At 38.3% G+C, this 13145-nt stretch overlaps 3 protein-coding genes across 4 annotated transcripts in view; 2 read left to right on the top strand and 1 right to left on the bottom strand.

The window, feature by feature from the left end:
• rasa1a (RAS p21 protein activator (GTPase activating protein) 1a) overlaps window positions 1-3238 on the top strand; it is a 55684-nt gene extending 52446 nt beyond the window's left edge. For both annotated transcript variants that reach the window (XM_082170000.1, XM_082170001.1), the window contains exon 26: window positions 1686-3238. In XM_082170000.1, the coding sequence (XP_082026126.1) occupies window positions 1686-1734 (49 nt within the window). In that variant the 3' untranslated portion in view covers window positions 1735-3238. The remainder of the gene's footprint in view (window positions 1-1685) is intronic.
• On the bottom strand, window positions 947-8275 carry ccnh (cyclin H). The gene is made up of 10 exons (XM_082170053.1): window positions 8121-8275; window positions 7825-7954; window positions 7477-7599; window positions 7311-7384; window positions 6995-7205; window positions 4289-4452; window positions 4136-4206; window positions 3298-3400; window positions 1207-1270; window positions 947-1132 (listed from the first exon to the last, which is right to left on the bottom strand). Exons 2-10 carry the CDS (start codon window positions 7939-7941, stop codon window positions 1100-1102), a joined length of 960 nt encoding a protein of 319 aa, XP_082026179.1. The 5' UTR covers window positions 7942-7954; window positions 8121-8275; the 3' UTR covers window positions 947-1099.
• Window positions 8276-8699: 424 nt separating this feature from the next.
• Window positions 8700-10388, top strand: LOC309499019 (uncharacterized protein). The gene has a single exon (XM_082170044.1). The coding sequence runs from the start codon at window positions 8833-8835 to the stop codon at window positions 10048-10050; it is 1218 nt and encodes a 405-aa protein (XP_082026170.1). The 5' UTR covers window positions 8700-8832; the 3' UTR covers window positions 10051-10388.
• Window positions 10389-13145: the final 2757 nt, after the last annotated feature.

Below are 13145 nucleotides of genomic sequence, written 5' to 3'. Positions count from 1 at the left end.
GCAATATTTCTGCAAAAAAAGTACTCTTTCTTTGTAAAAAAAAAAAAAAAAAAAGATTATAGGCCTACATTTTATCATATGTATTCATTAGCTTGCTAACCAAGGCTACATTTAGATGATCCAAAGTAGAGTAATATTAAATATTACCTCTTATAACCATTTTCTATTTTAAAATGTAATTTATTCCTGTGATGATAAAACAGAATTTTCAGCAGCCATTACTCCAGTCCTCGGTGTCACATTATCCTTCAGAAATAATTTCTAATATGCTGATTTGCTGCTCAAGAAACATTTATTTTTATCATTAATGTTGAAAACAGTTGTGCTGCTTAAAGGGGTCATCGGATGCAAAATTCACTTTTATATGGTGTTTGCATATAAATGTGTCTTTGGAGTGTGTGGAAACAACCACCACACAATGAAAAAAATCCATTCACTCTTCTTTTTTTTTTATCCTCAAAAAGTCTAAACTCTCAATCAGGCAGTTTGGATTCTCTGAACACTATGATGTCATAATGCTCATGCTCCGCCCACGACCACTGACGGACTGTCCCGTATTAGCATATTTCTGTCCTCAGCCATTCGACACCCCCCATGGAAGAGAGGGGTGGGGTGAGCAGTTGCTTATTTAAAGAGACATGCACCAAAACAGGTCACTGTGAGCAAAGCTGTTTTTGAGGAGGTAAAAAGGGTGTTGTTTTACACAACCATTGAGGAATTTTAACCAAAGTATATTACAAACTTTACACGAACAATTTGTGGAAAATGGGCATCCGATGACCCCTTTAATAAGTCTGTGGAAACAGTGAAACCTTCTTTCGATTTCTGATAAATAGAAAGTTCAGACAAACAGCACTTGGAGAGATTTTCTGGTAACAATATAAAACTATTTACTGTCACTTTAGGTGAATTGAATGCATCCCCTCTGAATAAAAACTAATGGGAATAAAAAAGATATTTTATTTTCAGAGATGTAAAAGACATGACATTTTGCTGAAATATTTACAATTTAGTTTGATAACCGCATGACAAGTGTCAAATGGAATCACTCAACCCGTTCATGAAATAACTGTCGAGGATGTTGCTGATTAAAAAATTATCACAATGCATCCAAATCCTCATCAGTCCATTCCTGCAAAACAGAAAATCCATAAGCTTCAAGTGGCAGCCAGAAGATGTGCATTTGAGGAACCAATCTAAACTTACTTCCTCAGCAATCATCTGCCTTTTCACAACGTGATCGTCATCTTCATATCCATGTTTTCTTTTCCTGAAGGCCGTGGACAGAAGAAAGCATCAGAACCATACACTTATCTGAAGACTGCATTCATTTAGTGACTGTCTTTGGCGACTCATCACTCACACACATCCAAGCATGCAAACTAGTGCATCACTGTAGCTCATAACTGTGTAGTTATAGATCAAGATCATAGATGTTTTTTTTTTGTCTGTCAATTTGCTGTTTAACTATAGCCTCAACAGAAAAGGTAGGCATTTAAAAATATTGTGAATAAGAAGAAATCTTAAGCGCACACAGGGTGAGAAACAAGCTGATCCATTGCATGTAGGCATAGATGCCACGGCCTTCTGAAAGCGCTTGAAATTTCTTATGGCTCACTATAAATCGCTCAAGACTTGCATAATCCTGAAAGGTCACCATGCCCAATTTTGTCTTTATTTTGCAGAACTGAATGTACCTTTATGGCTGTAGCCACCACAATCCAGATCCTCTGAAAGAAAAGATTGGTAGCAAAGAAAGCAAGACTTGTTCTCACCAGATGCAAAGGAAGAAGGTGGATGCACGAACCAAGTTTTGCTCGGACTCTAGATAGGCAACACACTGCCAATCTCAATCTCTCAAACCAACTGATTCAAAACTTGAATTCACAGATAAGCCATCAAATAGATGGTTAGAGGTTTCGTCCGTCGAAAAGTATACCTAGGGTCTTCTAAGACTGAAAATCACGAACACTCCAAGAGGATAACCAAAATTGAGTAAATCTGAAATGCTTGTTGACCCAACCTGCAAAATCAACGTGGATCTGTCCGACTTTGATTCACACCCGCTGGTGTAACCGACCTGGGAGCCTTGAGTTCTAGACTGGCATCTGTAGCAAGCAAGAACTTCGGCACTGCATTGCTCTTGACCATCAGGGAAGCAAGATGCACTTACGGTGCAAGCCTTAAAAACCGTCTCTACACTCAACTGTACCGCACAACCTCTTCCTGTTTTCGACTGCGGTTTCAGGTGCAGGTAGGCTTAGATCCTAAAGATAGCAACTGATTCCTATCTTACCTTCTGAGCAGCTTCGCTTGACAAGATGCTGCATCCTGGCTTTTATCTCCAAACCAGTGTTTGTGTGATACATGAGCAGATCAGTGAGACCGATTAAATTTTGGAGGATAGATTACACAAGGTTGGTGCATGTGTCCACTTTTAATAACCTGCCCCCTGTTCTTCCACCGAAGCAACAGCAACAAACTCCAACTCAAATTAATTTTATAGCTTTTCACCAGAATGGGCCGAGTGGATTATGAACTTCCTGGTTTATTTCACATCATAAAAGAAAGACCTATTGACTATCAAACTCTACTATTTTATTATATCAGCCTGTTCGTGTTTATCAGACTTGCTTGATGAGTTAATTTGGCAGTTTCTGGATGTGTATTATTATTCCCTGAAATATGTAAAACCGCAAAAAACTTAATTTAGAAGATTCTACAATGTATTTTTGTTGGACAGGTAGTTGCATTGTCCAGTACTTACTGAGACCCTTACAAAAAAAGGTGGTACCGATTGTACAGTGGTGAGATCTGATGCTAATACCATGGTACTCTTGACATACACCATTGTAATGAAAGATTACCATGGTATTTGTCCCAAAAAACTGGTTTAACCATTGTACTGTGTGCTAAAATCATGGTAATACCCTGTTACATTTATGTTAGTATAAGGTGTATATTCACTACCACTGACTTGAAACAGCTCACGTTGTACCCATTTCCTGTTTTCATCTACAGTTGATGTAGGGGATTCTCTACAGTACATTTAGCTGCATTTTTGACCCAGCAAATCTATAAAAAGCATGATGCAGATTTACCTTCTCTTTTTTTTTTTTGTATTTCAGGTAGCTCATGTATTTTTATTTTTATATTTTGTACTTAAACACAACTTTTGCATCTTAGATACAAAACACCAAGTGACTAACCTGGCTGAATAAAACTCTTAGTATGATTAGTTTTGTGTGCTTTAAAACTCTTAAGTACTGTCATTTTATTTTCCCCACAAATACTCACAAGTTTGTAGCAAATTCAGCATGAATCCTTTCCAGTTTCTGTTTGCAGGTATCGACCTCCTCAGCTCTGGGAAGCTCGTACGCTTTCATAAGACTTGTTATTCCTATAGTGAAAACAGACACAATATTACACTTATACTGTATCCTTAAATCTACCAATAACAAATGATTGATAATCCAAAGATTACCCTTACCAGGCACAAAATAAGACAAGCTTCAAACAAAAAGTCACTGGTTTGTCCAAGAGGAAAGTTTCAATTACACACAATGCAACAAAACAGGCAATCAAATCATCTGATGTATGATACACTACCATTCAAAAGTTTGGGGTTGGTAAGATTTTTTTTTTAAGATGTTTTTGAAAGAAGTCTTGCTCACCAATTACAATGTAATTTATTCCTGTGATGGCAAAGCTGAATTTCCAGCATCATTACTCAAGTCTTCAGTGTCACATGCACCTTCAGAAATCATTCTAATATGCTGATTTGGAGCTCAACAAACATTTCTAATTAATGTTGAAAATAGATTTGTATACTAGTAGTAGTTTTTTGAGTGCTAGTGTGTATTAAGTCTACATAGGATTACAGCATGGAAGGCTTTGAATGGGTCCTCTATAGTCTATAGCGTTTTCAGAATGGCATTTCACAGCCAAATGGATATTTAGGAGATAAATCTCCCAAAAAATAACTTTGACGAATTTACAGGTCACCATTTATAAGATTTACCAGCTGAACATGTGTTATGAAGGACCTGTTATAAAGATTTTACAGGAGTTTTCAAATTTAAGCATCTCTTATCTAGTGACATTTTAACAGTAAAAAAAGGGGGAAAATACTTACGTCTCATAGACTCATAGATCTTAGAGAGGGTCTCTTTATCCTCTTTAAGCCCTATGCATTCGGTCAAATATCTGAAAATATATTGCAAAAAATGTTTTTAACATCCTGCCATCTCAAGTGTTAGAATCTCTGAATGCTGAAGGAGAAACCTACGCCTCAATCTTCAGGCCAGCACGTGTTGCACTGTTGAGGATGGCTGTGAGGGCGATCTGAGACGGAGAGAAGAGGAGTCCGATGTCTGTCATTGCTGCTCTGTTGAGAAAGTCTTCAGCACTTTTTCTCAGCATCTCTGGGTTCTCTAACAATGGGTATCTGGTCTGAGAATATAGAAACCATGCATTCAAATTCCCTTAAATTATCTATTTAGCAACTTTTAAAAATGAAGTAATCTCTGCATCACTGGTGCCATTTGAGCACCCCTACATAATCAGTGTCGGGGAAGCTACTCTGAACCTGTAGCTTGACAAGCTACTCATAAAATTTAAAGTAGTTAAAGGCAGGGTAGGCAATTTTGGAGCAGCTAGCAATAGCAACCTAGCTTTGAAAGCATTAGATTAGAGCTGCAACGTCCAGCAACAGTTATTTCAGCTAAATTAATATTTTTGCGATGAATATTAATTGTCTTCCTAAGCACTTCACCTTACGTCTGTTACGCCAGCGCTCATTCAGTAAAGTCTGAAGTTTAACGCAGACTGTAAGGACAAGCATTCATGCAAAATGGAAATTCTAGGGTGAATTTTTAACACTTAAGGCCCGTACACACCGGGACGAATATCGGCGCGCGTTATTCGCCAGCGTTTTTCAACGCGTTTTTTGTGTTCACACCCAAGCGATTTTCGCTGACGATGAGCCGAGTGAACATGCAAATTCATTCCCTGACATTAGATGGCGCTTAATGTAAAACAGAAATACAATACCACTCCATAACAGTCTATACTCTGCAATACCACTCCATAACAGTCTATACTCTGCCACTCCATAACAGTTCTCTTTTAACAAGATTTTTGTAGTCGCTGTCGCGTTTGTCATATAGTTCTTTATTCCGACACCAACGAGACCAGCAGCTCTACATTCATCTTGCCTTGCATCTTCCTCGTCATTTCTTCCCGGCAGTGTCTGTCTATGGGCAGTGTAGACGTTACTTGGCGTATATCTTCTTCGCTGTTACGTATGTGTGCTCGGCAAGACCGTTTTGTGTTTGAGCGCCCCCAAGTTGTGTTTTACTGTAACTTCAGAAGCTCCAGACACGTGAGCAAAAGCGCCAATCTCATTGGTCGGATATTTTTTGACGCGGCGCGTCAAACCAAAAAAACGAACCTGAGGCGTTTAAAAAAAAAATACGCTTTTACACGTGCCGTTTTTCGCGTCGGTGTGCACACTCACATTGGCGCCCTTTGTTTAGTCACGAGGCGTTAAACGTCGGCGAATATCGCGCGCGAAATTCGTCCCGGTGTGTACGGGCCTTTACAGTTAAGGATATAACCATAAACTGAAAGTTTTGCGCTGAGGAAACATATCACACATTAAACAGCACACGCATCTGTCAAAGAGCTTGACAGGCATACCATGTTAAACATTACGCTTATGCATTATTTTGAAGTTTAAAATAAAGAATTCTCATGTTTTGGGCAGCTTGGATCTTGCATCTATCCCGCAACAGAACAGCTCACCATTTCCCCAACTATTTTTAGAGTCATTTTTTCCATCATAATGCATTATTCAGTGCTGTAATTTGACGCGGCTCGCAGAAGTTTTCCGTGCTCAGTGGGCAGCAAGACTAATCGATAATGAAATTCGTTGTCGATGATTTTCATTATTGGTTATCGATTTTATCGATTAGTGTTTGCAGCCCTACATGAGATCCTACTCTCCCTTCAGAGCTTCTCCAAAACCACGTCTCCTTCAAAACACATGAACGCACACAGCAGAGTTTGCAAAGTGTCACGAGATGAGAGACGGTAATGTCTCTCAGGACTGCGGTTTATTTACAGCACCCAGTAACTGTGTTTACAAAGCGCTGATTAAGTGTGATGTCTGCACAAGCAGGGTTGCGCTGACAAAATGTTTGTCCAATCATTGCATTCGGTCCAAATGCAATGATTGGACAAAAAATGTTTGGTCCTGAGACTTCCACAGAAGTACATATATGTACATGTTTTAATATTTATATACCACTTCTATTATTGATTGCCATCAGGATGTGAAGAGTTTCAACCAGTATAGCAAAAACTGTTTATAAAACAAATTGCCTACCCTACCTTTAAGATACAATCAAGCTACCCTTCTGAAAAACGTAGCTAGTTAGCTATACTACAAGACACTATAAACAATATTGTATATTACAAATAAATGAATGCACAAGTTTAGACTGTGATCTAATAAGACGACGACACTATACTGCTTCAATGCATTGCAGGTTTGTCAAAATGCAAAACGGAATGTAGCTTTTGGTCGAGCTACATCGCTACTTGCTGTAAAAAGTAGTTACTGGAAAAGCTACAGTTTTTTCAAAGCAACTGAGAAACTGTCGAGCTACTGAAAAATGTAGTTAAATTAGAAGAGTTGCTACTTGTAATTAGCTACTCCCAACATTGAACATAATAACATTGCCTAAGCCAGGGTTCACCAATCTCGGTCCTGGAGGGCCGCTGTCCTGCAGAGTTTAGCTCCAACACACCTGTTTGAAAGTTTCTAGTATGCCTAGTGAGACCTTGATTAGCTGGTTCAGGTGTGTTTAATTGGGGTTGGAGCTAAACTCTGCAGGACAGCGGCCCTCCAGGACCGAGATTGGTGAACCCTGGCCTAAGCCAATGACGTGCGTTTGGAGTAGGACTGTCTGCAACCAGGCTTTAAGCTCACCTTCATGTCAATCAGAAAACCCTCCAAGGGCCGATACGGATTGTGAACCACCAGATGAAAATTGAGCTGCTGGATAAGGAGCAGCTCATACTCCAGAATCTGTTCTAGAGCTCTCTCCTGTCCCGCTGGGCTGTCCTGAAGGTTCCCCACAAACTGAGTGCTTGACACATTAAACTCATCCACTTTACAGGAGAGATATGTACATGTCAACCTGCAAAGGTAAGTTGAGAAGGTCAGAACTGCAAAATCTATCAAAGAAAAAAAAGAAAAAAAAACCATGATCTTATAACTTATTTCACTCCGTCGATACACTTACATTATTGTCCGAGGGTGATAGTCCATTAAAGAGTTGTTTAAATAGAATCTTCGAAAATACATACAAGCTGTTCCCTGAAAAACATTTAGAGGTAAAAAAAAAAAAGAAGCCAGAACTAGAACTAGATGATCTCATCTTTAACTGATATAAAACTGATAATGATTACCACAACAGATTTAGGCATCACGGGCTTGAACATGGCACAGAAGTCTAACAATCTCTTCTCGTAGTGTCTGAAAAGCACTTTCTCTTCCCGTCCATCAAGCAACATGGATTCATTTATTCCAGGCTGAAAAACAGATGAAGATATAATGTAATTGTGGTGCATGGTGTTAACACTATAAATGACTGGTTTACTGTGCATTGCAGTGTGTGAATAGATAGATAGATAGATAGATAGATAGATAGATAGATAGATAGATAGATAGATAGATAGATAGATAGATAGATAGATAGATAGATAGAGTAGTCTTAAATGCAAAAAGATTACAAAGAACTCCACATTGTGACTTACCTTACCACTGGATAGGGCTTTTGAGCAGAACTTCTGATTTGCTTCTAGTCTTAATTTATCTAATGTTTCCTCTTTATCATAAGTCCAGAATTTCTTCTGTGAGCTGTTGTGATACATGTTGAATATTAGGCTGTGGATGGAACAATACAACTATGATTACACACCAAATAGACAAGTATGCACATATAAATATACACATTTTTAGTACCGGTATTCAAGTTAATGTACTGTATTTTTCGAGGCAGTTAACCAAAGCAATGATTTCATATCTCATTAAAAGTATGCTTCAATCTCACCCCTCTTGGGCACACGGTGATGTTCCGCCTGTGTATTAAATCAAGGATTGCAGTGTAAATATCAAACGGTTGTAAAAGATTCAGCTACTGATCTTTGTTTCAACCAAAATTTCAACAGTGGACATGCGTGTTTTCAAACATCGCGAGAACCCGTCGCGTGTTAGTCACGCCACTCTTTAGGCGCCTTTGGATGATGACGGTTGTGTTCCTCACTCACGAGTCTGATTCATTTCATCGAGTCGGTTCTTTCAAATAGTTTGTTTCAAAGAACCGGTTCAAACGAACAATACAGCAATTATTTTACATCATGCCCTTATTTTATCTCGCGCTCCAAAATTACAGATTAGAGTTATTTAAAAACTTTTGTTTTATTTTGATTTGATTTTATTAACAAGGGTGTTATTCAAATCATATAAATATTCTCTATGACCTACGTTTTAAGAAATGATTAATGAATTGGGAGACATACAATTACAATGAACGCTAAATGATCCGTATTCGTGTTGATAAACAGTCATACAGTCATGTAATAAACACATTCCCAGTGAGTTGTATTTGCAAATTGTTGTTTGTCACAGCTCGGGTCGATTCAGTGCGATTTGTGTACGAATCATTCTGACCGAACCGGTTCAACCAATTCGCTGAAAATATCCAACTTAAAAGAATCGACTCGAGAGTCCAAATCTCAATCGCTTTTCAAAAGCACATAAACATGGCCACGAGGAAATATGTTCGCAGATCAATTCAGGAAAAAAATAGTCTACTGGAGAAATACGATCAACTTCCTCCAATGTCCCAGAACGCTGCTGCGCGTCTGCTAAACATCTCAGGACCTCTGCTTTGTGTCTGGCTCCGGAAAAGGAAAATTAAAACTGCCAAATCTAAACTTCCTAGGACTGTCTTTCCATCTCGCAAGACACCTCAAATAGAAGCTGCACTCTGGAGGTGGATCGATACTTGTTTCAAGAACGGTATTACAGTAAATGACTCAATAATTCGTAAAAAAGCGACTCAGGTGGCTACAGAAATGGGTCTCTGCGATTTCAGGGCGAGCTCAGAGTGGTTGACACGCTTTAAAATCAGGGAGGCGGTAATACGTGAGATGTTTGATGGAAAAGACGGGCCAGAAGAGCCCAAATCCGGCAATAAGGCGGCGAAGCAGTTTAAAGGGCACAAGAAAAACCTCACGGCCAGAAAGACGCATCGAATCGAAGCTGCGCTGTGGCGCTGGATCGATCACTCTCTTGAGAACGGCACGTACGTAAATGAATCAACGATTCGCTCAAAAGCGGCTCGGTTGGCCAGGACAGTGGGTTACCGTAACTTCAGGGCGAACACAGACTGGTTCACGCGCTTTAAAACCCGGGAGGGAGTAATACGAGGGATGTTCCAGATCAGCCGAAAAAAAGAGCCCACGTCTGATAATAAAAAGACGGCGATACCAAGAATGGATTTTACATCTACAAAGATCCGGCAACTTGAAGGCGCGCTTTGTAGATGGATCGATCATTCTCGTGAGAACGGAATCACAGTAAATGAATCAATGATTCGATCAGAAGCGACTCGGTTGGCTAGGATGATGGGTTTCAGCAACTTCCGTTCAAACGGAGATTGGCTCAGCCTTTTAAAAATCCAGCCTTCAGAAAATACACCAAGTGTGTCTGAAGTCAGCCTAACGAACCAATCGAACGATGAAAGCGAATCACTATATGATCTGGACATCCCAAAACTGGACCCAACAGTGATCACAGCTGAGCTCAACGGAGATTTACACTCTGTCACTGTACCTTCCCTGTGGCAAATGAAGGAGGCTATGAAAACATTGGCAACCGGTTTACTGTACAGAGGATTCTGCGACTTTAAACTTCTTCATCAATTTGAAAAAGAGGTTGATAATGTTGTGAGAAGATCTGTGACCCTGGGATCGTAAAATCCTGGTTTAAATGTATCTGAATTGAAGTATTTTATGAAGTGATTATTAGAGACTAGTCTACTAACTGTAATCACCACCACAACCACAACGGGACAGGTGCTAAACAAACGCGCTCTCATAGATGACCACATGGGGGCGCCAAGTGTTCGTTATAACCATAACACATTTCCCAATTGGAAAAGTGGTTCCATCAAGTGTTAATTTTAATCAACATTTTATTTTGTAGCATGAATGTGTATTACATGGTCCTTTGATTTAGCTTGAATTTGTGTACCTTGTTAAATGATGTTCTTAATTTTTCCATAAAAATCGTTAATAAAAATACCATGTTGTAACACCTTTTGTCTCCCTCTTTTACATAAATAATAGCCAGTCAGACAAAATAGTATAGCCTTTTTTTAAAAAGCCACTGAAGCCTATAAAGCAAGACAGAATAAATTACCAACCTCCTACTTGAGTAGGGCTGTGTAACCTAATTTGCATAAACATGAGTAATTTATGAATAATAAATGTCCTTGTATTCAGCGTGATCCATAATTTGCATATCACCATGGCACTACAGTTATTTTTCCTGTGTGCTGTGCTACCATGAACCGATAAGAGCCTGCACAAAACTGAATCAAAAGGTGAGTGTTTATTGCCTTTTTACACTCTAGTCTCCTGCTGTAGTTGAGGCATGATACATATGTTTTTACCTAAACAACTCAACATTTGTTCCCATGCTTTTGAGTGGGCATAGGCTGTTGAATGCTTGTAGGGATGTTGTCAGCATGTGGCTGCAGTCACTATCATGTACTAGTGCTCTTTCGTTGTGTGAATTGCATAAACATGATGTTTCGTTGCATTATTGATGAGATCCAAGCTCTGCCGTATAGGTGAAGTGATCATGAGTGTAACCTATTGTCTAGACCAAAGATGATACCAAATATATAAACATGTCTTTGATGGCAGCTTCTAAGAAACTTGGTCAGTTTAAAAAAAAATCATTATCAGGTGGTCTGGTCGAATTCTGCCGCCATGTAAGATTCGTACTCCTGAATCCATCAGAGGTCATTTGCATGATCTGTTTGTCATGCAGCATCTGATTTCTGGTGTCAGCACTGCCTTCAGCCTAGAAATGCGGGCTTTAGGTTGCCAAGGAATTTCTCAGTTTGACATTTTGCCTGTATTGGTATTTTATGCAGGTGGAGATGAGTAAGGTGTCAGAGCTTTTATCCTTAAATTGTGAATATATTCTGGCAGATGACTTTAGTTATCAGCTGATGTCATTGGGTGTTGTTGTTTCAGTCTGTACTGAAATCAGATGTGTCTGACACTGTCCACAGTGCCTCAGCTTATCTTTATTTATCCGTCAATATTCCCTCTCCGTAATTTCGACAAATGAGACACACGGATGGTTATGAATAAATCAATGTCCAGCCATGGCAAATTGATGATGTGGAGAGAGAAATGGCTTGTATACTGTCCACATGATGAACAGCTGTCAGTGTGCCCTCACCACCCAAATATGGGCAAAAAAAAAGTATTGTATGGAGGCTCGTTGTTGAGCTCAATAGGGCTTTAATACACTAGTTATGTTGTATTCAGGCTGAAGCATGTGTAATGCACATATTGAAAGTGTGTGTCGGTGCTTTTTCACATATCAACTCGAATCATCTTGATGGAGCAATATTGTGTCATTGACCCTATACCTCTTATTTCTATTATAGTAGATTGCAATATGCTCAGTTGTGATCGTGACCGAACCCTTGAAACCCCTCCCCTGGTGTTTATCTGCATAATGCCAGTCAGTGTTACCCATCAGAATGATTGTCTATAGGCTACAAGTACTACATTCTGGCTCATGCATGTTACAGTAATTTCTGTTTAGATGATCCGTTGTGGCCTTTCTCAACTTATCAGCATAACAAAGCCAGTACAGATTCTAGAGAACCAGAACTCACTGGTCCATTGCAGTATGTTGGAAGATTTTATGTAAATTTGTTTAGTTATGTAAATGTTTACTCAATAGCTCTTCTCACCCAACCTAGTGCAATATAGGAGTTCCTTTATAAAATGTTGTATATTACTTTTTCCTCTTTAGACATGCATAATATAACTCCTGTTTGTATAGACAATTTATTTATTTCTGTCTCATTTAGCCTATTTGTTTCTACATAAAGTAAGAGACTTGTATTGATGTTTAAAGGGGATGCACAATATCAGTATCATGTGACCCTGGACGACAAAACCAATCACATGGGTCATTTTTTTAAAAATTCAGATGTATACATCACCTGAAAGCTGAATAAATAATATTTCCATTGATGTATGGTTTGTTAGGATAGGACAATATTTGGCCGAGATGCAACTATTTGAAAATCTGGAATCTGAGGGTGCCAAAAAATTGAAACATTGAGAAAATCTCCTTTGATTTTTGTTGTCCATTTATGTTCGTGATTGTGATGCATTCACTTACAAAAATAATTGTTTTATATATTTATGGTAGAAAATGTAGAAAAATATCTTCATGGAACATGATCTTTACTTAAAATCCTAATGATTTTTGGCATAAAAGAAAAATCGATAATTTTGACCCATATAATGTATTGTTGGCTATTGCTACAAATATACCCGTGCGACTTATGACTGGGTTTGTGATCCAGGGTCACATATTGGTTATCGGCTGACATCACATATTCTATCATTTATCATTATCCACTGTAAAAAAAAATAAAAAAATTAAGAGTTATGGCAATATGTTTTACATTGCTTTAACTCATCAAAATAAGTTAAGCCATTTTCAACTTTTGTATAAGTTATACAAGATTTAACTAATTGTTTTTTAAGTCAGTTTAATGTAACTTAAGTTGAAATGACTTTAACATCCAAGTTGCCTGCTTAAAAATTTAAGGCAGCATCTTTTTTTCTTTTTCTTTTTTTTTACAGTGGTTTTTTTTAATATTTAGAAGGTGACGGCAAAGGTAATTTTCATCTTTAAAAACGCTGTAATTTTTTTGTCAATATATAATGTCAATTTTTCACAGTATGCATACATTCACATTTAAAACCAATTATTTATTTATTTAAATTTTTTTATTTTAATTGACTGA

This window comes from Leuciscus leuciscus (genome assembly GCF_965113295.1).
Source record: "Leuciscus leuciscus genome assembly, chromosome: 5".
NCBI lineage: Eukaryota > Metazoa > Chordata > Actinopteri > Cypriniformes > Leuciscidae > Leuciscus > Leuciscus leuciscus.
Note: the sequence above shows the minus strand (reverse complement) of the source record. Positions and strands in the feature narration are given on the sequence as shown.